General features: G+C 36.2%; 2 protein-coding genes across 4 annotated transcripts; both read left to right on the forward strand.

Annotated features, from left to right (window-relative positions):
* Positions 1–12582: 12582 nt before the first annotated feature.
* Positions 12583–18797, forward strand: LOC107791596 (phosphoinositide phospholipase C 2-like). Of its 3 annotated transcripts, NM_001325521.1 has the most exon segments (11): positions 12660–13082; positions 14129–14325; positions 15256–15391; positions 15468–15695; positions 15796–16028; positions 16516–16633; positions 17756–17908; positions 18006–18092; positions 18312–18372; positions 18375–18381; positions 18383–18797. In NM_001325521.1, coding segments are annotated over 11 exon segments (1761 nt in total). In that variant the 5' UTR covers positions 12660–12764; the 3' UTR covers positions 18606–18797.
* A 2559-nt stretch (positions 18798–21356) lies between these two features.
* Positions 21357–25478, forward strand: LOC107791585 (inositol diphosphatase DSP5-like). The gene is made up of 3 exons (XM_075224556.1): positions 21357–21841; positions 24524–24576; positions 25450–25478. Exons 1-3 carry the CDS (start codon positions 21357–21359, stop codon positions 25476–25478), a joined length of 567 nt encoding a protein of 188 aa, XP_075080657.1.
* The last annotated feature ends 363 nt before the right edge of the window (positions 25479–25841 follow it).

Below are 25841 nucleotides of genomic sequence, written 5' to 3' on the forward strand. Positions count from 1 at the left end.
TAGCCCTTAAAGTTGACGGTTTTGAATTTTGTCTCGGTTATTCCTGTTTTACTAAAAGATATTAAAATATTTTTGATTAAATTAATTATTGAAAATGAAGAGGTAAATCTTAGTCAATCATAATACGCTCCAGATCTATAAATACATCAGAAAATAATGCATAAGATAAAATGAGGGCGATCAATCGATATTTTTCATTTCTTCTCTCACCAATCGATGGAGATAATTGTTTTTTCTTCTTTTTTGCTAAGAAGATTATAAAGGAGAGGAAAAAGAGAAAAAAAAGCCCCCCTTTCTAGGAAAGTTCCCTCCCTATATATAATCATGGAATCCTTGCTACGTTCTTGGGTCAAGGCACCTTCATACCACGTCCGTTTTCGTGGTTCCCTAAGTATTGTTCTTCGACTTAGCGAGCACTGTGAGTACGTGATTTGAAACAAATCATGGCGTCTTTTACTATCCCGCCGCTTGGACGGGATCCCAGTTGGGTCGACCACAACAATCAGATTTTGACTAATACAGTTAGTCCCTCCGTCTGCCGGGACCGTCTCTTGTCGGGCCTGGCAGACGGATCATGATTTGTACACATTTAAGAGAAATCTGACTACCTACCCTTTAGGTATGATTTTTAGATTCAAGTAATGTAATGGCGCTCTTGTGATGCCCTTGAACCGTCATCGCCGTTTCGGAATCGAAACATCATTTAACTTGAAACGTCGTTCGTGGCTGCTGCCATTATGACACACGTTCCCAGGGGATTGAACCGTTTCATGACTTATCAACTTCGATTGGTGACTCTTGGGTTTCGCGCTTGAGGAATTTATGTCTCTTATAAATAGAAGGAACGCACCATTCGATTGACACACTTCCTTGCCTTTGCTTGAAAGAACTTTGCGAATCTTCTTTTCTCCTGATACTTCGGATTTTTATTTTCTCCGATTAGCCAAGAACTTTCATCTTTCTTTTTTTTTCTTCCATCCCTTTGGTTTATCAAATTGATACAAATGACTGGTAATTCTTCTCGTGCTGACCAACTTGCCACAACTCCGGCGCCAGAAAGCGATGTTCTTGCCACTGGAGGAGTAGAAGTGGCAGAAGATGAGGAGGTTCCGTCGAAGGTTGAGATCTTGCCTCACCCTTGGAAACCATGGAATGATTTCCATAGTCCCGCCGGGGAGGAGCCGGAACCTCCTTCCTCTGTCATAAATGAGGAGGGGATCACAGAATTGAAGGCTAGGTGGGGAATCCCGCACCACGTCGAAATGTTGCCGGCAGTGGGGAACGACATAGTTCATTTTGACCTCCTAGGGTATTGCGCGTTCTACGCCTATACTTTTATTGTTAGGTACACACTTACTCTCCCTCTCTTAGTGGTAGATTTTTGACGGCTTTACGAGGTATGCGCGGCTCAACTTTCGTCGTACCTGTATAAGTTGTTCCTCATGCTGCTCAAGTTTGCAGAGCTTGCTGGTCGGGAGATTACTTTGAGGCACATACTCAATATCTTCGCCCCTCAACTCATTCGTGGTACGATGATTCATATGCGCCACCGAGGGACGAAGAGTCTGGTGGTGAAAATGGACGATAGAGCCAACCGTCGCTTCTACGAGAATTACTTTTGTGTACGGACCGAGCACCTTGTGGCGGATCCTACGAGGTTCCCCGAGAAATGGAACTTTGCACATATGTTTCTATTCTCTTGGTCGGAATGATGCTCGACCACTTTCCTGTGGGCAGTACTAATAAACTGGTTTTGTTTTTACAGCCGCGAAACTACCCCTTGCACCTGTTGACGGTATTCGCGAGTGGGTGAACGCCATCCTTCCTCATACGGTGAGGGTCCGCACGTGGTCGTCCTTCTATGAGAAATATGGACACAAGACCCTCACTGGTAAGTAATATCATTTTTATTTTCCGCTATTCTCTGCCCCTTTTTTGACTTTGTTGCTTATGTGACATTCGTCGATGTCAGGGAATGTCAGGGAGAGTGCAGAGAGCGAGGGCTCCCCACTGGCATTTCGTCAGCCCACATCGTCTGCTCGCCATGTCTCAGGGTCTACTACTCGACCTTCATCGAGGACCGCTTCAGTTGAGTCTACGACTGTGGTTGTGCGCCCGGAGGCTGCTCCCCGAACTGAGATTCTGACCCCGGTCACTTACCCAACGGGGGAATCTTCCCTCACTGAAGATGGGGAGGGGCCATCAAAAAAGCGGCGAGCGGAGTCTGAAATGGCTCCTATGGCCGTGGTGCGTTCAGAGGGTGATCTATCCTTGATGGGGTACGAGGCGAGTTTGATGTTATTCTGCTTGTAGAGACTGAGCCAACCGCTATGCTTATCCCATCGATGGAGATCCCGACCGCTATGATTGACTAACAACCTGCCGTGACGGGTAGTCAGAATCTTGAGGCCGTTGTTACTACTTTAGACGGGCCTTTATCTTTGATGTCGGGTCGTGCTTCCTCATCGGCCGCAGAAAAGGGAAAGGGTATCATGGTCGACGACTATGAATCTGAGTCTGACCTCGACCCTGATGACATTAGGATGTTTGAAGAGGGTCTTACCCGTTCGGTGGTTCATGCGAGAGGCCCGTACCGTACTCTTGAGATCTCATCGGATATTAACCTTCTGGGGGACACGGAGGACCTGGTGCTGCAGTTTGACCTCCTGTGTTCTGCCGCCAAGAGCGAGGCTCTTCGGGACGTTCCTGATATTGATTTGATGCATTAAGTGGCCGTTATGGGCTTGAGGGTACGTTTCACTTTTCTTTCATGTTTCTTTCGTTTTTCTTGGCGATCTGGTCTTAACCCATCTTTTCATTTTTCAGAGTTACATGGTGGAAATTGAGAGCGCTCGTAGGGCTGACACTCGGGCCAGAATTTTCTGAAGATGTTGGAGAAATATTGGCGCTATCGCAATAAGTGCCGTGAGATGCATGGGCGACTGAAGGAGAGCCCCGGTGATCGATCCCTTGGGGAGGAATTGGAGAAGATGGATTAGGAATTGATATAGGATATTCGCAGAAATGGCATACTCGAGGAGCAACTTCGTGCAAAGGACGAAGAGGTTGAGTTGGGCAAATGGGTTGCTGTAGAGTGCGACTATCTTCATGGAAAGCTGAGGTCGATGCAATCTGAGATGGATCAGAATGTTATCAGGGTCGAGGCAATAAGCTCGGAGTGGATGGGAAAGTTGGCCGAGTTGGAGAGAAAGGTTGCTGGATTGGAAAACATCGAGAGTGTCTGGGGCGGCTCTAGAGAACACCATCCACATCCTCCAATCCGAATAGGAATCGGAGAGGGCAACGGTCGCACTAAGGGAAGCAAGGCACGAGGAGCGTATTGGTGAGATCGATCGGGAGGCATCGATCTTAGGGGACCGGGTCGCTGCACTTGAGACCAAAAAGGAGCAACTGTTGGCTCAAATCGAATCTTCATTCGCTGCTGTTCCCCGTGATTTGCGTGATCTTTGGGTTCATCCTGAAGCCCAGCGGGACATATATAAGAGTTTGTGGAAGGCGAGCAATGTTTCCAAGGCCGCATATGAAAGAGCATGGGTGAAGGCACGAGAGGCTCGTGTTAACTGTGGATATGACCCTACGACGCCGGAGGCCGATGAGGGTGTTGATGATGAAGGAGGACTTCCTGGAGATGGTGGTGAAGAGGGTGGCAGTGATGGCGCCAAGTGAAAGAATTGTTGTCTTTGTTGTTTTTTTTATTGGTTGTTTATTGTTTCTTCTTGGATTTTGTTGGTTTTAGCTGTATGTAATTTGCGGCTGTTTCTGCAGTAGCCTTTTATAAAGAGGAAATTTTCATTGTTATATGCTTCTTGTACTTCTTTCCCTGCTTTGCTTTTCATAACTTTGGTGCATAGAAGTGGGTTTCCGTGTGGTGAGTTTCCGTCTTTTAGGGAATTTGATATCACACAGATTGAGTAGGATCCTGATGACGGATGGTATCGAATTCTTTTTCTAATAGCGACCTTAGCCGTAGGGATGTTATTTTCGAGCTTATATAGAAGTATTATCCCGTCGTAAGTCCCAGTTATCTTTCCCTTCTCTTTTGTTTTTTGGCCCTTGGCCTCCAGGATATTTCGAGCTCTCGTCGAAATGCTAACCCGCGATTGTTCAATCGAGTTCGAACTCCTTTATTTAGCGGTGGCCCTTTGATTTAAGGGTATTATTTCAAACTTGCATCAAAATATTAACCCGTTGTTGTTCAATCGAGGTTGAACTTGTATCGTTGGCAAAGCTCCTTGGCCTTAAGGGTGTTATTTTGAACTTTTGTCAAAACATTAACCCGTTGTTGTTCGATCGAAGTTGAAATTTTCTCTTAAGGCGAAGGCCCTTGGCCTTTAAGAGTGTTATATCGAGCTTTCGTCAAAATATTAACCCGTCGTTCTTCGAACGAGGTCGAACTCTTCTCTTTGTCTAAGGCCCTTGGCCTTAAGGGTGTTATTTCGAACTTTTCGTCGAAATATTCACCTATTGTTCTTCGATCGAGGTCGAACTCTTCTCTTTGGCAAAGGCCCTTGGCCTTATGTGTTATTTCGAACTTTCGTCGAAATATTCACCCGTCGTTGTTCGATCGAGGTCGAACTTTTCTCTTTGTTGAAGGCCCTTGGACTTAAGAGTGTTATTTCAAACTTTCGTTGAAATATTAACCCATCATTGTTCGATCGAAATCGAACTTTCCTCTTTGGCGAAGGCCCTTGGCCTTAAGGGTGTTATTTCAAACTTTCGTCGAAATATTAACCCGTCGTTGTTCGATCGAAATCGAACTTTTCTCTTTGGCGAAGGCCTTGGCCTTAAGGGTATTATTTCAAACTTTCATCGAAATATTAACTCGTCGTTGTTCAATCGAAATCGAACTTTTCTCTTTGGCGAAGGCCCTTGGCCTTAAGGGTGTTATTTCAAACTTTCGTTGAAATATTCACCCGTCGTTGTTCGATCGAGGTCGAAATCTTCTCTTTGGCGAAGACCCTTGTCCTTAAGGGTGTTATTTTGAACTTTCATCGAAATATTAACCCGTTGTTGTTCGATCGAGGTCGAACTCTTCTCTTTGGCGAAGGCCTTTGGCCTTAAGGGTGTTATTTCGAACTTTCATCAAAATATTCACCCGTCGTTGTTCGATCGAGGTCGAACTCTTTTCTTTGGCGAAAGCCATTGGCCTTAAGGCTGTTATTTCGAACTTTCATCGAAATATTCACCCGTCGTTGTTCAATCGAGGTTGAACTCTTCTCTTTGGCGAAGGCCTTGGCCTTAAGGGTGTTAGTTCGAACATTCATCGAAATATTCACTCGTCGTTGTTCGATCGAGGTCGAAATCTTCTCTTTGGCAAAGGCCCTTGGCCTTAAGGGTGTAATTTCGAACTTTCGTTGAAATATTAACCCGTCGCTGTTCGATCAAAATCGAACTTTCCTCTTTGGCGAAGGCCCTTGGCCTTAAGGGTGTTATTTTGAACTTTCATCGAAATATTAACCCGTCGCTATTCGATCGAATCGAACTATTCTCTTTGGCGAAGGCCCTTGACCTTAAGGTTGTTATTTCGAACTTTCGTTGAAATATTAACCCGTCGTGGTTTGATCGAAATCGAACTTTTCTCTTTGGTGAAGGCCCTTGGCCTTAAAGGCGTTATTTCGAACTTTCGTCGAAATATTCACCCATCGTTGTTCGATCGAGGTCGAACTCTTCTCTTTGGCGAAGGCCCTTGGCCTTAAGGGTAAGGGCGTTATTTCGAACTTTCGTTGAAATATTCACCCGTCGTTGTTCGATCGAGTTCGAACTCTTCTCTTTGGTGAAGGCTCTTGGCCTTAAGGGTAAAGGCGTTATTTCGAACTTTCGTCGAAATATTCACCTGTCGTTGTTCGATCGAGGTTGAACTCTTATCTTTGGTGAAGGCCCTTGGTCTTAAGGGTGTTATTTCGAACTTTCGTCGAAATATTCACCCGTCATTGTTCGATCGAGGTCGAACTCTTCTCTTTGGCGAAGACCCTTGGCCTTAAGGATGCTATTTCGAACTTTCGTCGAAATATTCACCTGTCGTTGTTCGATCGAGGTCGAACTCTTCTCTTTGGCAAAGGCCCTTGGGCTTAAGGGTGTTATTTCAAACTTTCGTTGAAATATTCACCCGTCGTTGTTCGATCAAAATCAAACTTTTCTCTTTGGCGAAGGCCCTTAGCCTTAAGGGTGTTATTTCAAACTTTCATCGAAATATTCACCCGTCGTTGTTTGATGGAGGTCGAACTCTTCTCTATGGCGAAGGCCCTTGGCCTTAAAGGTGTTATTTTGAATATTTCGTCGAAATATTAACCCGTCGTTGTTCGATCGAAATCAAACTTTTCTCTATGGCGAAGGCCCTTGGCCTTAAGGGTGTAATTTTGTACCATCGTCGAAATATTAACCTGTCGTTGTTCGATCGACATCGAACTTTTCTCTTTGGCAAAGGCCCTTGGCCTTAAGGGCGTTATTTCGAACTTTCGTCGAAATATTCACCCGTCGTTGGTCGAATTCTTCTTTTTAGCGAAGGCCCTTGGCCTTAAGGGTGTTATTTTGAGCTTTCGCCGAAACATTAATCCGTCGTTGTTTCCATTTGTTGGAGGGTCAGGGATCGTCTGGGGGAGTCCTAGTTCTACTCGACCTTTGTGCTTCCTCGGTGAGTCCCAGTTCGCTTGACTTTGTTTGTATCGGAGAGTATAATGTCGGAGAGTACGAAACATTGTTGTTTTGCTAGTGTTCGTTTCGTGCGCACATTAGGGTTTCCTTATCTAATCTCTCCGCCTTCCGGTCTGAGGGTGTCATTGGCAGGCAGGATGATGAATTATACTTTGAACTTGGGGATATCTCCCTCGTCGACTCGGTTCCTAAGTCCTCGGGAAAACCCTGTTGGGGCAACTCCTGGGTGGGGGATAGAGAGTGCAGCTTAAGGGGCATCGTTTTCTAGAAGTTGGATTGTGAGGTGGGCGATATTTCGTAGTAATTTTGTAGTAGTTTCCCACTCTCTAGTTGAGATATTTCTTTGCTCGCTCGCCTACGCGGTGCTTGTGTTCCTATTTGAGCAAACAATCGAAGATGCCCCAAGATGATGTCTTCCTTACCTCTATCCGACGAGCCGGTGAATGAGGGTGGATTTGTGCGTAGCTCGTTTTGCCTGGCGTTTCAATGGTTGATGGGGCGGTGTTTTCTAAATTCGGTGGCTGTATTCAGCCTTGCCTTTTTCGTGTCTTGGTCCTGCACGATTTTGGGCTTGCTTTGGCTGGTTCATGGGTTGCCTGGCGTGCGGGGGAGGATGTTGGTTGCAATTTCTGCTTGCATATAACATCATGATCTAGGTTGGCGTGTGAGGTTTACTTGCTGCTCTTTTAGTGGGTGATCATATTTATGGTTGTTTGAGCTGGAGGAGACTAGGAAATTTTCACTAAGAAATCACCACAGACGGCGCCAAATTATTTGACCAAAAGATATTGAAACCTTTTTTTATTAAATCAATCAGTGAAGATGAAGAGGTAAATCTTAGTCAATCATAATACGCTCCAGATCTATAAACAAATTAGAAAATGATGCACAAGATAAAATGGGGGCGATCAGTCTTATTGATATTTTCATTTCTTCTCTCACCAATCGATGGAGATAATTGTTTTTTCTTCTTTTTTGCTAAGAAGATTATAGAGGAGAGGAAAAAGAGAAAAAAGGCCCCCCTTTCTAGGAAGGTTCCCTCCCTATATATAGTCATGGAGTCCTTGCTTGTTTTCTTGGGTCAAGACACCTTCATACCACGTCCATTTTTGTCGTTCCCTGAGTATTGTTCTTCAACTTAGCGGGTACTGTGAGTACGTGATTTAGAACAAATCATGACATCTTTTACTATCTCGCCGCTTGGACGGGATCCTAGTTGGGTCGACCACATCGATCAAATTTTGACCAATACAATTTCATGAGCAGAACTTTTAATTTAACAAGTATTGTCCCTTGTTTTCTCCCTAAACAAACTTTTAACTTTTGAGAGGCGGTCAAAAATTAAAAATCACCTAAAAAAAGTGTAATATTTCTTACGGCAGGAGATCATAATCACTCCTAATTAAAAAGAGAGTCATTTTCAAAAGTCAATTACTATATGATCTGGTCATAAAAATCTATGGAACTCATTGACTTTCTCACCTCGTCAAGTGGCTATAGGTGTGGTTAATGTGTACCAATCCTCTTTAATCTAAATGACTCGTAGATCGTCTGAGTAAATCGCTTATTAATTTGAGTCGGTGCGGAAAGGAGCGCTGAGTGGCCCAATGCACAAGATATTCTGCGTTCACACAGAGTCGGGAGAAAGGGCTACATCCCAAAGGATGTGATATAGACAACCCATCATAATGTGCAAGCATTAGTGACTGCTTCCAATGCTCGAACACGTAACATTAGGTTACATGGAGACAACTTTATTGTCGCTCCAAAACTCCATTCAAAAAGAAAAATTATTTTGAGTTAGTATGATTGTGTGTGTGTGTATATATGTATGTATGTATGTATGTATATATATATATATATATATATATATATATATATATATATATATATATATATATATATATATATATAGAGGTGGCAAAATGGTTAGAAGAAAACAATTATCCATTAAAAAATAGGTTGGATAATGATTTTTTTAAAAAAATGGGTCGAATATGGATAAAAATTGCTCGGGGCGCCCTATTTGGTCGCCCCATTTAACCTATACCCATTTTTTTAATTTTTTTTAACTTGTACTTACTTTTTAAATAACTTCAGCCCCATTTCTCCTCCTCCTCCTCCTCCTCCTCCTCCTCCTCCTCCTCCTCCTCCTCCTCCTTCTTCTTCTTCTTCTTCTTGTGCTGCTATGAATATACAGTAATACAGATATATGTTGAATCCTGATGACTCGTATATCAAGTTCATGAGGGTTTTATGAAGCTTCTCGCTCTCTCTTTCTTCTTCTTTTTGCTTTCTGTATTGTATCTTTCCCTTTCTCAGTTGCTCATCCTTTATTTGTTTTTACAATATTGCTTCTGCACCAGCAGGGTACATACACTATAATAATTCTGTGTTAAGAAAATTGAACCATGAGTTACTAGTGTTTCAATCTGGCTAGTATGTTAGAAAGCTTTTTCAAAAACTTCAGCTTATATAGTGCTGAAGTTTTTACAAATGAACTAAATAACTTCAGTATTTCTGCTGAAATTTTTGAAAAAGCTTATCCAGGACAAAAAAACTTCAACTTATTTTGGTGCTGAAGTTTTTATAAATGAACTAAATAACTTTAGCATCTTCTGATGAAGTTTTTGAAAAAGCTTAATGACAAAATTAATGAATCCAGGACAAAAAACTTCAGCTTATTTAGTGCAATTACAAACAAAAACTTCAGCAAATAGAGAATTAAACTTCACCTACTATGCTTAAGTTTAGCAATTACAAATAAAAACTTCAGCAAATAGAGAACAAAACTTCAGCAATTACAAACAAAAACTTCAGCACACTTGCTACTTCAGACCCGTCTACTAGAATGCTGAAGTTTTGCGTGATTGCCTTTGGTACTTCAGCCCCGTATGCTGAAGTTATACAAAAAAGCGGGTACGTTTGCAATTTTTTTTCCAAAGCGGGCACAAGTTAAAACGTGACCCAAAAAGCGGGTATAGATGCAAATCTCCCGAATATGAATAAGAATAATATTATCCACTTAGAAAATTGATAACTAATGGATAATTAATGGGTTTAACTTTTACATTTGTGAAGCCTCAAATTGGGGGTTCCTCAAGTTTGGGAGACTAGAAATTCTCCTAAAAGTGATCATATTCAAGTAGGCATGGATAATATGAATATCCATATTATCCACCGGGTAATCTATTTTTTATCCATATTAAATATGAGTCGGGTCGAATTATTTATCCGTTTTTTTAATTACCATTTTCGACACACTCATATCGATCCGATCCGCCCGTTTGCTACCCCTACCTAATGCACATATAGTGGTTGAGTCATGACTAGTCACCTAATAGGATGTAGATCCACAAGCTTGCAAGACAGTGTGTCAAACATTATTAAATTTACATTTAAAATATGGAGGACTTTTGGTGTAAGCAAATAAAATAAAACAACTCAAACATGTTACATCCTAGATATATATGTGCTGCCTTTTTTTTTAATTTTTTTTACATACTATATACTTATTTGGCACGTTGTAATTTGTAAGTAATATAAAAGGAAAATAACGATTCAAATCCATGTAATGTAAGTTATTTGAAACTAATTAGGAAAGTTAAATACTACTACCGTTTTAAAATAAACAGATGGCTCTACTTCTTCTTCTTCTTCCGGTTGTGGAAGTGGCAGATGAACACGCTCATACTTATTCGTAACCAACATTTCTACATTAATCATCATTTAATCATGGTAAACTAAATGATCAGATACATGCATTTAATCCAAATAATTAAGAAGCCCTCATCCAATAATTTATTGAAAAAATAATACTATATACCCGCTCTCAAAATATTTCAAAATAATAGCCGAAAAATGTATATTTTTTGTACATATATACATTTTGTATGTTATACACAAAAATTATATAAATTTTATACACTTTTTCGATTAGAGAATATAAATAGTTTCTGGTACGAATTAAAAGTAAAAAAACCCTAATTTATTTTGTATGAAATCCTCATCCAATGGGAGGTTCCAAATGCGGTAAAAACTTATTCTCTTTGGATGTTTTTACTAAATCATACTTCCTCCATTTCAAAAAGATTGTCTTACTTTTTTAATTTGGCACAAACTTTAATAACGAGGGGAAGACTTTTAAGGTATGTCATCTTAAATAAGATATAACATTTGTATGATTGTAAAACTTTTGAAACCTGTCATAATATTTGTGTGACTAAAACTTTTGAAACTTGTGGTGTGAACTTTGTCATTTCATTTGTGTGGCAGTAAATGCTTCATATTTAAGAAATATTGAAAGGTGTCAATCATTTTGGACGAGGGTATTAAGGAAATATTGTCAATCTTTTTGAAATAGATGGAGTACTAATTTATCATAGTTAAATAATAAAGTAATGAGTATTAATTACGTATGATTTAGTGATACCTATGTATGTGAAGACATATGTCATACAATTATTGGATTGATATAACGAAAAAGGACCAAATATACTCATGTACTATTAGAAAAAGGTTTAAATGTACCTCTCGTTATAGGTCAGTCCAAACATATCCATGTCATTATACTATTGGTTCAAATATACTCTTTTTTCGTTAAAATTTATCCAAAATGGGCATCCAATCCTACGTGATACTGACATTTGACCTCAGCGTTCCTAACTCATTTTACCCCTACCATCTACTTTTTTTTTTCTACCACTAAAACTTTCTTCTCCTCCACCACTATTACCACCATTACCACTACCATAAAAAATAATGTATTTCGAATTTAGTCTTTTACATATGAATTAGGTACACTAAGGTGGCATTTCGTGTGACATCCACCTCTTCAAATATCAGTGTCACGTAGAATTAGATGTCCACCTTGGATAACTTTAATAAAAGAAAGGTATATTTGAACTAATAATGTTACGATAATAATTTATTTGGAACCAAAGTATAACGAAGAAAATATTTAAATATTTTCTTAGGGGTGTGCATTCGAATCGGTTTATTGATAAATCGAATCGATTATTTGTTATCGGTTTATCGATTTATCGATTTCGATTTCGAAATTTTCCTTATCGAGTTATCGATTTCGATTTTGTCCTCTTCGGTTATCGGTTTATCGATAAATCGATAAGATATACTAAAAAGATAAATTTTTTTACCCTTATTCTATAATACCCTTTCCTTTACCCTAAGTCTCCAACCCTATTATTTCATCTACCACATTTAAGGAATGATCATATTTAAAGCTCAAGAAAATGAAGTTCAAATTAATGAAAAATAGAATTAGCCGTGATGATGTATTTTTTTATACCGTTGGAGTGTTGGTGGCATACATTTGATCCTTTACTTTAGTTTTGTTGCATGTGCTTGTTGACACAATTTTTATGTTATAAACGGTGTTCGTCTTATTTTAGTTTCTTTTTGTCCATATTAGTTAGGCGTGTTTATAGTGATATATTTTTCGTGAAATCCCACAAATTTTCTTATTGGTGTAATCGATAACCGAATCGATAAGTCCCAAAAATCGATAAATCGAAAAAATCGAAACCTTATTGAAACGATAACGATAAGCATATGTACAAATCGACAATCGATAAGTAATTATCGATAAGGGTCAAAATCGAATTGATAAATCGAATTCACACTCGCTTATATGGGGTATATTTGGCTCTTTGCCGTTGATATAAATATACTGGTGGAGTAAATTTTTAACTCCCAAGGGAGGATGCACATTTGCACCTGGAGACACATGTATCATGTTTCCCCTCTTAAAAATTATATTATCCCTAGCAAAATCTAGTTCTAAGGATTTATCAACGTGGCCCAATCAAATAATACCAACGAGGCTAGTGGGTCCCAACATACCTGGAAATCAACGAAATATATTAAAACAAATTATTTTTTCCAACAAAATATCATAAACAAATCCACAATTCTTTTATACGCGTAATAACCACCAAAACTTTTATACCTTCCCATCTTCCTAAGCAAAAAAACCGTTACTTGTAACAATCACATAAATCATTTCTCCTCGCCTCAAAAAATCATCCCTCTCCGTTTTCCGTTTTCCGTTTTCCGTTTTCCTCTTTCAAACAATGTCGAGACAGACGTACAGAGTCTGTTTCTGTTTCCGGCGGCGGTTCCGGGTAGTCGCCGCCGAGGCTCCGGCGGATGTAAAGAATTTATTCAATAGATATTCCGATAACGGAGTAATGAATGCAGAGAACCTACAACGATTCTTAATTGAGGTTCAGAAGGAGGAAAATGCGAGTTTAGAGGATGCTCAGGGTATTATGAATAATCTTCATGACCTTAAGATCCTTAATATTTTTCATCGGAGAGGTCTTCATCTTGACGCATTTTTTAAGTATCTTTTTGCTGATATTAATCCTCCTATTAATCCTAAACGCGGGGTAAGATTCTGCTACAGAATTTTAATATTTCCTTCAATTTTTGTTTTGTTTTTGTCTGCTGATTATACTCTTGTATATGGATTTTTCAGTTATGTGATTGAGATTTTGTCCGTCATAATGTGTTCAGATATGGCCGAAAATGCCTTTCTGGATAATGTTTTACTGTGACTTATTTTACATTTTTGTCAACATTTAATATTTAGAAGTTCTAACACAATAAACGCCTGATGATTTCTTCCTATTTGCTTAAGTGGGAGGTAATAGGTATAGATGAAATAGTCGAGGTGCGCACAAGCTGGACTGGAACCATGGTCATCAAAACTATATTGTTCTTTTACCCAATCCTTCCCCCTTATGCATTAGTTTATATGACCAACACTGGAAATTGTTCTAAAAACTATTTTTCAAGGTAAAATATTTTTCACAGAAAATATTTTCCGAAAGAAAACATTTTGCTCATACCGAGTGCGCCTAATGTCAAATGTTCTGTGTTTTTTACTTTTTCTTTTAATTTGCCTTTATCAACACATACTTAGATGATGCAAGTCATAAGGTCCTAAAGAGGATTATAGCATAAAGAATTAACTAAAGCACTCTAATTCTGGATGAGCTTAGTGTCGAGGGATCGAGTTTGGTATCCGCCTGTGTGAGTCTGCTCACATTGCCGGTCCTAAGCCCAGATATAGGAGGAGAGTTTCCATAGATTGGCAGCCAATGTAAAACTAGCCAATTTCATAATAAATCCTCACATTACTGTAATTCTAGATGGGAAGTATTTAAATTAGATTTGATTATCAGGTGCTTCTCCTGTTGATTGATCTATATGAAAAGTTTTTAAATTTACTTGTGGAGGTTGTTACTGGAAGTGAGCCTCCCTTGTATTATTTTTAGGTTACTAGGGAAAGGAATCTACTTGTATGGACATGTTCTTAGTAACAGAATGTAAAAGATAGCTAATCCAGCTGGAGTATCTTTTCGTTACATTTCATAAATCAGCATATTTGATGTATTCTTTTCAGTAATAAATTCTCCTTTTCTTTTTCCAGATTCACCATGATATGAATGAGCCTTTGTCTCATTACTTCATATACACAGGACATAATTCTTATCTAACTGGGAATCAACTAAGTAGTGATTGCAGTGATGTCCCCATAATACAAGCCCTGGGCCGAGGTGTACGAGTAATTGAATTGGATATATGGCCAAATTCCGCCAAAGATGATGTGGAAGTTCTGCATGGAGGGTATGTCCCCCGATGCTGGAATATCCTAATTTCTTGGTTGATTCAGAATTTGCATACTTCCAGATGAATAAAAAGTTGCCAAATGTTCTTTCAAATTATGATGTTTCCATGAAAATGGCTTAATTAAAAATTAAGTTACTTTTTCTCTTGAACTGCTAATTGTTATATATAACTGAAGCCCAAAAAACAAGCTTTACCCATTCGCTCATTAGCATACATGTCTATGTGTGCCAACCAAGACTGCTGCTACTGCCACACCATGATCTATACCAAGTACTTGACTCTAGTGGGCATGGATATGCTAATAATGAAGTCCATGTCTTGAGTAGGCTAAAGCTTTTGGATGACCAGTGATAACAATCTTGTGCTTTAGGAATCCTGTTTCTGTTATTACTGAATTCTTTTTCTATCCTTGAAATAAACTTGCAATTTGGGTTAAAAAAATATACCATTATTATTCCAGGTTATGGTATTACCAGGGTGCTACACTTTCCCATAAACTTACTACATCTTGAAGTGTGGTATGCTTTTTCTTCAGAACTCCATGTTTATTAGAAAATTATTACATTCATTGTCTTTTGTGCTAGTAATCAAATTACAACAGTTTTGTCCTTTGGAATTCATTGGAAGTTGTCAATGATTACTAACTTATTTTTAACAAACCAGATCAGTCCCCTGTATAAACAACCGATCTTTTACGATTTAAAGGACAAAAGGAAAAGGAGAAAGCTCTTAAGCTTTGCTATGTGTATGTTTTTGTTGGACTAGCATTGGAATTTGAATTGCATGTCATACTTCTTGGACAATACCTCTCATGAATTCTTGAGTCACCAAAACATATGATCTTTCATTTTTGAGAACTCTCTATTGTGCTTGTACTTTCCATTCTTCTTGTAGTTTGTAAGTGTACCTTTTTTTTTTTTCATACAGAACATTGACCACTCCGGTTGCGCTCATCAAATGTCTGAGGTCTATAAAGGAACATGCTTTTACTGTATCTGAGTATCCTGTTGTGATAACACTTGAAGATCATTTAACCCCAGATCTTCAGGCAAAAGTTGCGGAGGTGTGTATGTTCCTATTCTGGATATGATACCTCCTTTATTGATCCTAATGATGCTTTTGTGGAAAAATCCTAGATGATCACTCAAACATTTGGAGACATGCTGTTTTCTCCCGATTCATGTTTGAAAGACTTTCCCTCCCCAGAATCTCTGAAAAAACGTGTTCTGATATCAACTAAGCCACCCAAAGAATACCTTCAGGCGAAGGAAGTTAAGGAAAAAGACTCGAAGAAAGGAACAGAGTCGCCTGATACAGAAGCTTGGGGAAGGGAAGTTTCAGACCTTAAAGCCAGATACAATGATAAGGTGTAATAAAATGCATTACCAATTATTTTGACCTATTTGAGTATGTCAGCTTCTTAAATCGAACTTTGTTTTCGCCACATTCTGACGCTCTTTAAAGCAGGATGATTCTGATGAAGGAGCAGGTGAGGAAGATGATGAAAGTGACGAAGGAGATCCCAACTCGCAGCAAAATGTCGCACCAGAATACAAGCGTTTGATTGCCATTCATGCTGGAAAGGGAAAAGGTGGATTGTCAGATTGGCTGAGGGTTGATCCTGATAAAGTAAGACGACTTAGCTTGAGCGAGCAAGAACTTGGAAAGGCTGTAATTACTCATGGAAAAGAAATTATCAGGTATTATTTTGCTCCATCCATCAAATTAACTACAATGTAAGTTATGTAACCCTGTTCTTTGTCAATGTCCTAGACTGGTGGATGTATGCATCAATTTTCTGTCGTTTCCTTTGTGGCTTTTTTGGTGGATGTTGGGGTGGGATTCTCATAATCAGGGGTACATCATTTTAGTGATGTATTCTTTGTTGTGATATGCGGAATAAAAAAATTAATACTTTTCGTATGTGATCAAACGAGAGAAGATTTCTTGAAACGATTTGATCATCGTGATATGTAGTCCTAAAATGCACCTGTGTGTAGGTTCAATGATACTTAATATTCTGGAATCTTATAGCAGAATTACCTGCCATAACATGTCATGTAGTTGATCTACAATAGCCAGTGTGTATGCTTTTTCTACCAATTTATTCATGCCATGCACATGTAGTATACCATATATGCATGACTTTTCAATAAAATTGTCTTATTTTATGTCGATGTGTTACAGGTTCACTCAGCGGAACTTGCTCAGAATATACCCAAAGGGCATACGTTTCGACTCATCCAATTATAATCCTTTTGTTGCATGGACGCATGGAGCTCAAATGGTGGCATTCAATATGCAGGTTATTCTTCCTTCTTCATACCCTCCAAAAAAACTAAAATTAAAAGATAAAAGCAAAAGTGGTAGCTCTTCGTAATGCAAGTTAATGTGCCTTAACTGAATTTGAGAAAAGTCCGTAGGAAAGTCTAAATTTTGGTAAACCACAGCGTCAGATAAAAAGAATATAATTTGATCTCAATGACCCTTATCTTGGTTAGACTACTGCTGATAAGAGGTCACCAGATTCACATGTGGCTTTCCTTTCATGATGTAACAATTGATTTGGAGGAAATGAGTGAACTGTTGAATCTTTGTTCTTTTTCCTCAAGGTGAAGGACATAGCAATTATAAATTCCTTTCAGAGAACCCAGTTACTTATCGCCAAGCATGCATATAAATTCTCGAACTTGTATAGATTTGTGATCGATTTGATGTCTGACACATTACATTAGAATTTATTGAAGCTGTCACTTGCATATGTGCCATGATTCCAATATCCGAAACCTGATAATTTAGCGGCTTGAATTGAAGCCTCTGATCTATTATATTTTAAATGATTTGTCTGAAGGACTTGGAGGAGGAGTAACTATGCAGTAATTAAGGGAGCGTTGGAAGGTTGGTGTAACTATGCAGTAGCTAAAAAGTCACCTCCTTGAGTGGTGGGTTTTGTTATCTAAGTTCCACTCTGCCACACTTGATTTTCGCTATAAAACTTTATTTGCTTCCAATATCTTTTTATATCAACATATTGTTGTACTTTTTATCTCAACATGTAATGAACTTAAGTTTATAGACATGCAAAAGTATGTGTTCAGTAACTTCAGCTTACTAGTAAATTAGCCTTTCTATTGAATTTTTTCTGCAAATATAGTTTAACTCATTTATAGCGACAAGTTAAATAGTGGAACTTTTCAATGTAAAACTTTGATATTGCGGGATCCTTCTTTCCGCTATTGTTTTCTGTGCATCCGCTTCATATTCTCCTGCAACCATCGGGTTGTTAGCTTCTGGAATATAGATGGATTCAATTAGCTGTACCTAACATATGAATAGTGACTTGTTTGGGCTTATCATTTACCATATGTTCCAATTTGCTTAATCATAGTGTTCCCATGAGAATGCATAAATAAAAGTTTTGTGGCAGGGCTATGGAAGATCACTTTGGTTAATGCATGGTATGTTCAGATCCAATGGTGGTTGTGGATATGTTAAGAAACCAGATATACTATTGAAAGCAGGTCCTAACAATCAGATCTTCGATCCTGAAGCAAATTTGCCAGTCAAAACTACATTGAAGGTAATTGAGGGGATGTATTTTTATACTTGACTTTGTTGGATCACATATGATTTGATCACGTTGACGCAAATAATCCAAGACTTCCTGAATTAAGCAGGTGACCGTATTTATGGGGGAAGGATGGTATTATGATTTCAAACACACACACTTTGATGCATACTCGCCTCCAGATTTCTATGCAAAGGTAGACGAATATACTTCACCACTATTTTTTCATTACTTGGTTCAAATTCTGTCATCTTTTGGTATTTAGCATTAATTTTCTTAAAACAACATTTCGAGTTGGAAGTTAAGGTATAGAAGATTGAAGAAAACCGTTTCCTTTCACGTTTTCTGATGAATTGAACGTTGAGTTATGTTGAAAAGGAGAATCTGAATGGTATAAGTGTATAACTCTATGCAGATAGGAATTGCCGGAGTTCCGGCTGATAATGTAATGAAGAAAACAAAGACACTGGAGGATAATTGGATACCAACTTGGGATGAAAAGTTTGAGTTCCCATTAACAGTTCCTGAATTGGCTCTACTTCGCGTCGAAGTTCATGAGTATGATATGTCTGAAAAAGATGATTTTGCTGGCCAAACTTGTTTACCTGTTTCAGAACTAAGACAAGGTATCCGAGCAGTTTCACTCCACGACCGAAAGGGAGAGAAATACAACTCTGTGAAGCTTCTTATGCGTTTCGAATATGTCTAACTCTGAGTCGAGCAGTTTCGAATTCTGTATCTTTGTCAATATATGGGGTGAGATGTAAATAAATATATGTAAAATGTGTGCAAATATTTTTTGGAAAGTCGTCTGTCTCTTTGTAACTTCTGTAATTGACAACATATGCTCTGAGATGTAAATAGATGTATGGTAATACGTGTGAAATTAATTTTTGAAAAATCTTTCTCATTTTCATGGTCGTTTGTAATGCTGCAATCATGTAAAACATATCTGGGCGATAACCATGGGATGATTTTCGTTTGTGTAAGCCTTCAAGTGGACAAAGTTATCTAGTACCTATTGTTGAATAATTTAGGCGTGTGCAAATGAATTTGAACACATTAAATATGTACAAATATGTACGTATGTACATATTAAAACTCAGTCATTAGTAGTTGAAGTTGTCGTTATAAAATACAGAACTCATAAAGTTGAAATCTATAGGCAGAATGTGATTCAGAAACAGAGAAATATAATGTACGATTTTTAGGGTAGTTTATAGTTGTTCACCGATAGTCTTAGTAGCATGCATGTCTCTTCATATTCTTAGATTTTTATTAAGTTATGTGGCTTTGTTCGCCTCAGGTATTGTATTCCCTGTTGCTATTATTTGGTACCACTTATCCTTTATCTCTCTCTTTCTTTTCTCTTCCATCTTTTTTCCTTCCTTGCTTTCCTCTTCTTCTTCTTGTCCTTCCTGAGCCGAGGGTGTATTGGAAATAGCCTCTCTACCTGCATTAGGTAGAGGTAAGGTCTGCGTACAGACTACCCTCCATAGATCCACCTGTTAGGATCAAAATGGGTTTGTTGTTGTCATTGTTGTTGTTTTTCCTTCTTTTTGGCGCGTATATACAATTTGGTTACCACTAGTGCATAGAATAGGTATTAGACTGCCTATGCACGAGTATGTATTAGACTAGTGATAAATTGGTAATCACAAAATATTTTTAATAATTTCAGTTATTTTTTTTATCTCTCTTTCACTACTTTTAGTCTGATTAATAATTTCAGACGCCCTTATAGATAGTGTCGCAAACTCATTCTCTAGAAGTTTTATTGGGACACAATATTTTAGGATTTAAACCAAGATTAGTAATCCTAATTCGTTTAAGATTTGATGAGTTTTTGGTCAATATTGTCCCTTATCTTTGAGAGTAGGTCTATTTTGGTCCCTCAAATATAATCATGAGCATCTTTAGTCCCTTAAGTATGCTAAAGTGGAGCATCTTTAGTCTCACTGACACAATGTGTTCAAAAACTAACGGTGTTACCTAACTCTGATTCATGAAGCAAATCTTCTACTCTGAAACAAGAAGTTTCCTCTCCTTTTATTGGATAACGCAAATTATCACTTTAATTCTTCATTTTTAGATAATGTTTTCTACAATTTTGACCCTGAAAATATCCCTCTCTGTGCCCGTTTTCAATGAGAAAATGACACTGTATAACCATTGTAAAAATAATAGCCGAAAAATGTATAAAATTTATATATTTTTTTGTATATATATACCTTTTGTATGTTAATATACAAAAATTATACAAATTTTATATACTTTTTCGGCTTCCATATGTAAATAGTTTCTGGCACGGGTTAAAAGTGATAATATAACCTGGTTATTCGTTTGCTTCAATAATATGCCTAGAAGTGATCCAGGTAGCTCTATTTTTTTTCAAATTTTAACTTTTCTTTTTGTAAAAATCAACCGAAATTTTTAAACATATATATACAAATTTTACATATTTTTCGGCTATTATTTTTATAGCGCTATACAATGTCATTTTTTCATTGAAAACTGACACAGAAGAGGATATTTTCAAGGTCAAAATTTTAGAAGACATTACCTAAAAATGAAGAATTAAAGTGATAATTTGTGTTATCCAACAAAAGAAGAGGAAACTTCTTGCTTCAGAGCAGAAGATTTGCTTCATGAATCAGAGTTAGGTAACACCGTTAGTTTTTGAACATATTATGTCAGTGAGACTAAAGATGCTCCACTTTAGCATACTTAAGGGACTAAATATGCTCAGGATTATATTTGAAGGACCAAAATAGACCTACCCTAAAAGATAAGGGACAATATTGGTTAAAACTCAAGATTTGATAATTGTCAGTTTTTCTATTTCATCTCTAAATAGGTTTTATAGTCCAAATCATACGAAAATAAATTTTTCTTAGTTTCTAATCAAACTGATTTTGTACTAATATAAATATGAAGGTTAATACTTAGTTTCTTGGTTACCACAATCATAAACCTAATTGAATTCAATTTTCCACAATCAAACTATATATATTGCTTTCTCAATTTCTCAAAGTAATCTACCCTATATCCCTCCTTGCAAATTCCACGCCTTCTTGATTGAAAGAAGTTAAAAGAAACTCCCACTAATCATACCTTTTTTTTTGCCCTAACCCCCCTACCCCCACCCCCTACATCCCTCATTGCAACTTCCACGGCTCCCTAATTAGAACGAAGTTAAAGAAACTCTTAACACTTCATTACTCCCTTTGAAACTGGTGACGATAAATACAACAATAATAATCCAGTGAAATTTCACAAGTTGGATATGGGAGGATAGTGTTTACACACATCTTACTCCTACTTATAGGAAGGCAGAGAAAACACTATTTCGGGTAGACCCTCGGTTCAAGAAAGAAACTGGTGACGATAGATGATAGTGGTAATGGCTTTTTAGCATAGTTGTATTCTTAATTGAGATTGACAAAGAAACAAAAGAAAGATGAGTTTAGTTTTGGATTTGGAAGAAGATTGTGATGATCATATATTGTTGCCACCAACAAACTTTTATGCAGTGGAACATAACTGCATTTACAGGTCTGGTTTTCCTCAGCCAACCAATTTCTCTTTTCTCAATTCACTCAATCTACGCTCTATCATATACTTATGTCCAGAACCATATCCAAAAGCAAACGTTGAATTCCTTAGAATAAACAATATAAACCTTTTCCAGTTCAGAATAGACGGCACTAAGGAGGTGATTAGCAGTGATATTATAACTGAGGCTTTGAGAGTAATCATTGATGTTAGAAATCATCCAGTTTTAATTCACTGCAAACGTGGAAAACATCGAACTGGTTGTCTTGTTGGTTGTTTAAGGAAATTGCAGAAGTGGTGTTTGAGTGATGTGGTGGAGGAATACAAGCATTTTGCTGGCATTAAGTGGAGGGAAACTGACGTTAAATTTTTGGAGAGCTTTGATGTTTCTTGCACATAAGGCTTTGCCTCAGAGCATTATTATTATTATTATTATTATTATTATTATTATTATTATTATTATTATTATTATTATTATTATTATTATTATTATTATTATTATTATTATTATTATTATTATTATTATTATTATTATTATTATTATTATTATTATTATTATTATTATTATTATTATTATTATTATTATTATTATTATTATTATTATTATTATTATTATTATTATTATTATTATTATTATTATTATTATTATTATTATTATTATTATTATTATTATTATTATTATTATTATTATTATTATTATTATTATTATTATTATTATTATTATTATTATTATTATTATTATTATTATTATTATTATTATTATTATTATTATTATTATTATTATTATTATTATTATTATTATTATTATTATTATTATTATTATTATTATTATTATTATTATTATTATTATTATTATTATTATTATTATTATTATTATTATTATTATTATTATTATTATTATTATTATTATTATTATTATTATTATTATTATTATTATTATTATTATTATTATTATTATTATTATTATTATTATTATTATTATTATTATTATTATTATTATTATTATTATTATTATTATTATTATTATTATTATTATTATTATTATTATTATTATTATTATTATTATTATTATTATTATTATTATTATTATTATTATTATTATTATTATTATTATTATTATTATTATTATTATTATTATTATTATTATTATTATTATTATTATTATTATTATTATTATTATTATTATTATTATTATTATTATTATTATTATTATTATTATTATTATTATTATTATTATTATTATTATTATTATTATTATTATTATTATTATTATTATTATTATTATTATTATTATTATTATTATTATTATTATTATTATTATTATTATTATTATTATTATTATTATTATTATTATTATTATTATTATTATTATTATTATTATTATTATTATTATTATTATTATTATTATTATTATTATTATTATTATTATTATTATTATTATTATTATTATTATTATTATTATTATTATTATTATTATTATTATTATTATTATTATTATTATTATTATTATTATTATTATTATTATTATTATTATTATTATTATTATTATTATTATTATTATTATTATTATTATTATTATTATTATTATTATTATTATTATTATTATTATTATTATTATTATTATTATTATTAAATGTATATAGTGTGAATGAGTCACAACTACTATACCAAAAATTATGACAGACACCAAATAATAAATAAGACAATAAAGCAACAATAAAAGGAACACCAGAATTTACGAGGTTCAGCCAATTTTGCCTACTTCCTCGGACACAATCAATATTTTATTCCACTCCAAAAATACAAGTGAAATAATACTAAAGAGAGAAGATACAAATGTCTTAAGAAGATAAGAAAGCAAATGAGGGGTGTATCTAAATCCTAAACATTAGGCCTCCTTTTATAGGGAAAAATTCCCTACCAAATGGCCAAACCACCGATGTGGGATTTGCCAAATTCAACAAATCTCCACCTTGGCGAAATTTCACATCTTCAATTTTCTCTCAATAACAAATTTTGGTTGTGTCTTCATCTTCAATCTTCAGTGTTCAACAATGTTGAAATTTGACCGCAGTCACCACTTTTGTCAGCATATCAGCAGGATTCTCCGTAGTATGAATTTTCTTCACCGTGACTCCACCTTCTTCTATGATTTCTCGTACGAAATGATACCGAACATCAATGTGCTTCGTCCTTGCATGATAAACTTGGTTCTTCGCTAATTGAATAACACTTTGACTATCACAAAAAATTGTGATACTTTTTTGTCCAATACCAAGCTCCTTTAGCAACCCCTAAAGCCAAATTGCCTCTTTCGCAGCCTCTGTAATAGCCATGTACTCTGCCTCTGTTGTAGACAAAGCAACTGTTGATTGCAAAGTAGACCTCCAACTAACTGGTGCATTTGCAAAAGTAAACACATAACCAGTAGTTGATCTTCGTTTGTCCAGATCACCCGCAAAATCTGAGTCACAATATCCAACTACAGATTGATTACCTTCCTACTCAAAAACTAACCCAACATCTACAATATTATGAATATACCGTAGAATCCACTTCACAGCTTGTCAATGCTCCTTTCCTGGATTATGCATATATCTGCTAATAACTCCAATAGCTTGTGAAATGTCAGGTCTCGTACAGACCGTTGCATACATCAAGCTACCAATAGCATTTGCGTATGGTACCCTTGACATATATTCCTGTTCAGCTTCATCTTTTGGCGACATAGTAGTACTTAGCTGGGGAGCAAGTGGAGTACTAACTGGCTTAGTCTTCTCATCTATGCCAAAACGTTGTAGTACTCTCTTCAAATATTCTTTTTGAGATAAACAGAGTTTATTTGAACGTCTATCTCTTATTATCTCTTGCCTCACCCAGATCCTTCATCTCGAACTCCTTATTCAGTTGAATCTTCAACTTATCAATTTTTTCCGAATTCCTGGAAGCTATCAACATATCATCAACGTATATGAGAAGATATACAAAGGAACCATCTTCAAGCTTGCGCAAATACATACAATGATCGTATTTGCTTCTCTTGTACCCTTGCCGCAACATAAACTTGTCAAATCGCTTGTACCATTGTCTAGAAGATTATTTCAATCAGTACAATGATTTTTCAAGTTTGCATACCATATTTTCTTTTCCAGCAACTTTGAATCCTTCTGGCTGAGTCATGTAGATTTCCTCCTCCAAGTTTTCATGTAAAAACGCAGTTTTTATATCCATCTGAACTAGTTCCAAATCCAACTGTGCTACCAAAGCCAACATAATTCTAATGGAGGAATGTTTTACAACTAGAGAAAATACTTCATTGTAATCAATTTCCTCCTTTTGAGCATATCCTTTGGCCACCAATCTTGCCTTGTAGCGAACATCTTTTTGGTTAGGAAATCCTTCTTTCTTTGCAAATACCCATTTGCACCCAATTGCTTTCTTTCCCTTTGGGAGATTGGCCAATCTCCATGTATGATTCTGATGAAGGGACTATATTTCATCATTCATGGCAATCCTCCACTTATCTTGTTCTGAACTTTAGACTGCGTCTTTATAAGTGGTAGGAACATCATCAACTACAATTGAGGTTGCACAAGCAACCATCTCTATAAGACGAACAGGTTTTGTTATTGTCCTTTTTGGCCTGCTGGTTGCTATTGATTCAAGTTGTTGTTGAGGTTCCTGAGTTGGAATCTCCCTCTCTATTGACTCTTCTTCCAGAGGATAATCTTCATTTGTTTCTTCCTCTACTTCTTGTGTAGGAAAAATAAATTTTCCCTCAAACTTCACCTGCTTAGAAGCACCCTTATTTTGTTTGGTATCTTCTATTACCTTATTTACCATAGAAGATTCATCAAAGGTAACATCCCTGCTGAATATTACTTTCTTTATCATAGGGCACCATAAGCGGTATCCTTTGACTCCAGAAGTAATCCCCATAAAAATAGCCTTTTTTGCCCTTGGATTCAATTTTGACTCTGTCACATGATAATATGCAGTTAAGCCAAATACGTGCAAAGAGTCATAATCTACAGCAGGCTTTCCATACCATTTTTCAAATGGTGTATTGTCGTCAATAGCAGCAGATGGTAGACGATTAATGAGGTGGCATGCATATGTAATTGCCTCAGCCCAAAATTCTTTGCCCAAGCCAGCATTGGACAACAAACACCGTACCTTCTCCAGCAAGGTCTGATTCATACGTTCTGCCATTCCATTTTGTTGTGATGTATGTCTGACAGTGAAGTGTTGGACAATGCCATCATTTTCACAGACCTTATTGAAATGATCATTTTTGTATTCACCTCCATTGTCTGTGCGAATACACTTGATCCTCCTACCTGTTTGATCTCCACCATTGTCTTCCATTTGAGAAAAATTCTCAACACTT

The sequence above is a fragment of the Nicotiana tabacum genome, chromosome 11 (genome assembly GCF_000715075.1).
Source record: "Nicotiana tabacum cultivar K326 chromosome 11, ASM71507v2, whole genome shotgun sequence".
NCBI classification, from domain to species: domain Eukaryota; kingdom Viridiplantae; phylum Streptophyta; class Magnoliopsida; order Solanales; family Solanaceae; genus Nicotiana; species Nicotiana tabacum.